This window comes from Egretta garzetta, unplaced genomic scaffold (genome assembly GCF_000687185.1).
Source record: "Egretta garzetta isolate BGI_Z169 unplaced genomic scaffold, ASM68718v1 scaffold112, whole genome shotgun sequence".
Classification (NCBI taxonomy): Eukaryota; Metazoa; Chordata; class Aves; order Pelecaniformes; family Ardeidae; genus Egretta; species Egretta garzetta.
Window position 1 is genome coordinate 2,789,532 of NW_009258884.1, and position 1,740 is coordinate 2,791,271.

A 1,740-nucleotide genomic window follows, 5' to 3' on the forward strand; every position below is an offset into this window, starting at 1 on the left:
CGGACCGCTGGTGCCCTGGCCGGCTCGGCCACGGGATGCAGCCAGCGTCGGCAACCCTTGTGGTAGCGCTGGGCTGGCAGTGGCGTGCATGTCTCACTCGTGTGTGCCTTGCTATGGCAGAGATATGGGTGTACAGAAATGGCAGGGCCCCCGTGCCCTGCCCTGCCAGGGCCTGTTGGGGAGATTGTGGGACCCACGTGCCCCAGTGGGACCCCTTCAGTGCCAGAGCACAGACCTGGGGTCAGCCCATGACGGAGGGAGCAGACCTGCCCAGCTGGCTGTCCCTCAAGCCTGCCATGGATCGAGACCAGCACAGCACCTCTCGCTCCAGCCTTGTGTGATGGGTTACCCCAAAACGCTCCTCGGAGGCGAGAAACAGCGAGGGAAGTAACCGCTATGCTACACGCAGACAGGCAAAGCACAGGGTAAGGGCTGTAGAGGGGACTGGCCTGAAAGCACCCAGAAGAGATGTGGCGAGGAGGAAGCAGCACCCTGCTCCTCTTGCTCTCACGGTCGCAAGTTTGCTTGGGCCAGAGCAGGATCCAGGCACGGGGGTCCAACGTTTGCGCAGGCAGCAAGCCAAAGCAGAGCTGGTCATCACCGTCACTGGGGAGGGAAGCCCGTGAGCTCCCAGCCTCTGAAGGGAGCCGGTGCTGCACATGCAGGCATGGGGCAAGGGAGCTGGGCAGCAAAAACAGGCACTCGTGGGATGCTGCAGGCTTCGAGCCGGGTGAGACGAGGGGTGCCTGGTAGGAGTGAGCAGGCAGAAAGGAGTCCAGGAGGAAACTAGCCAAGGGGGAAGCCTGTGTCCACAGCCCTTGTCAGTCACTACCTCTTCCGTTGAACAAATATACATAAAAACAATTCTTGAACACAAGAAGGGACATAAGACACGACTACTTTACAGAGAGGCACGGCGCCTGGGGTGGGGCTGGGCCACTGGTACACGATTGTACAGGAGCTGCAGGCGGCACCATCCTGGGTCCGGGCCGATCTCCCTGGGGGGGGCTGCGATCCAGTCTGTGTCCCCTAGCAGGGAGCTGGGAGTGTTTGCAGCTGGTGCCTTCTCCCTGCAGGCTACACGTCCGTGGAGAAGTAAAGTGTGTTGCGTTTCAGCTCAGTGAAGGAGATGGGAGGATGCTGCAGGTAGTAGAGAAGGACCTGGACCTGTAGCAGGCAAATGGGGGGGTGTTAGGCCAAAGAGGGGCAGAGCTGCCGTGTCCCAGCTTGTCCCTGTGCGGCCACGTCCAGCAAAGAGGGACAAACCTAACCCAGACAGGCAGGAAAAAAAGCTCCCCCCCTCGGAGGGTCTCAGCAGTGTCGGGCCGAAGACCGTGGCCAGGTTGTGGAGAGACATTTTGTTGATGGGCTCCTTTTCAGCTACCCTGTGGGGTACGGGGAGAGGGGGGGGGAGCGTGAGCCCCTAATGCTGTTCTTCCGGAGCGGGGCAGCCACGGGGCGACGCAGGGGGCGAGCGCTGATCTCCCTTCTCCCAGCTCCCAGCCCCGGCAGGGCACCCCAGCTCGCCATTGCCCCTCAGAGCCCCCAGCAAACCCAGGTGCAGGGCAGGGAGCTCTGCCCCCTTCACGGCCTCCGCCGGAGCCTCTGGGCCTGGCCGGGAGCCCCGGGTGTGATGTGGCAGCGACCAAGCCCTTGCTTGCTTATGTGCTGTGGAGCCTCCACCCTTCCCAAGCCCTGGCAGGGGACGGGGCGCGCCACACCAGACCGCGCCTCCCTGCG

The 1,740-nt window shown here is 62.9% G+C and overlaps 1 protein-coding gene across 1 annotated transcript in view; it reads right to left on the bottom strand.

Annotated features, from left to right (window-relative positions):
- Positions 1–7: 7 nt before the first annotated feature.
- Positions 8–1,740, bottom strand: part of ABR (ABR activator of RhoGEF and GTPase) — a 32,844-nt gene continuing 31,111 nt past the window's right edge. The window contains exons 21-22 of the mRNA XM_035889586.1: positions 1,261–1,385; positions 8–1,190 (exon numbers count right to left, since the gene is read on the bottom strand). Of these exons, the coding sequence (XP_035745479.1) occupies positions 1,078–1,190; positions 1,261–1,385 (238 nt within the window). The 3' untranslated portion in view covers positions 8–1,077. The remainder of the gene's footprint in view (positions 1,191–1,260; positions 1,386–1,740) is intronic.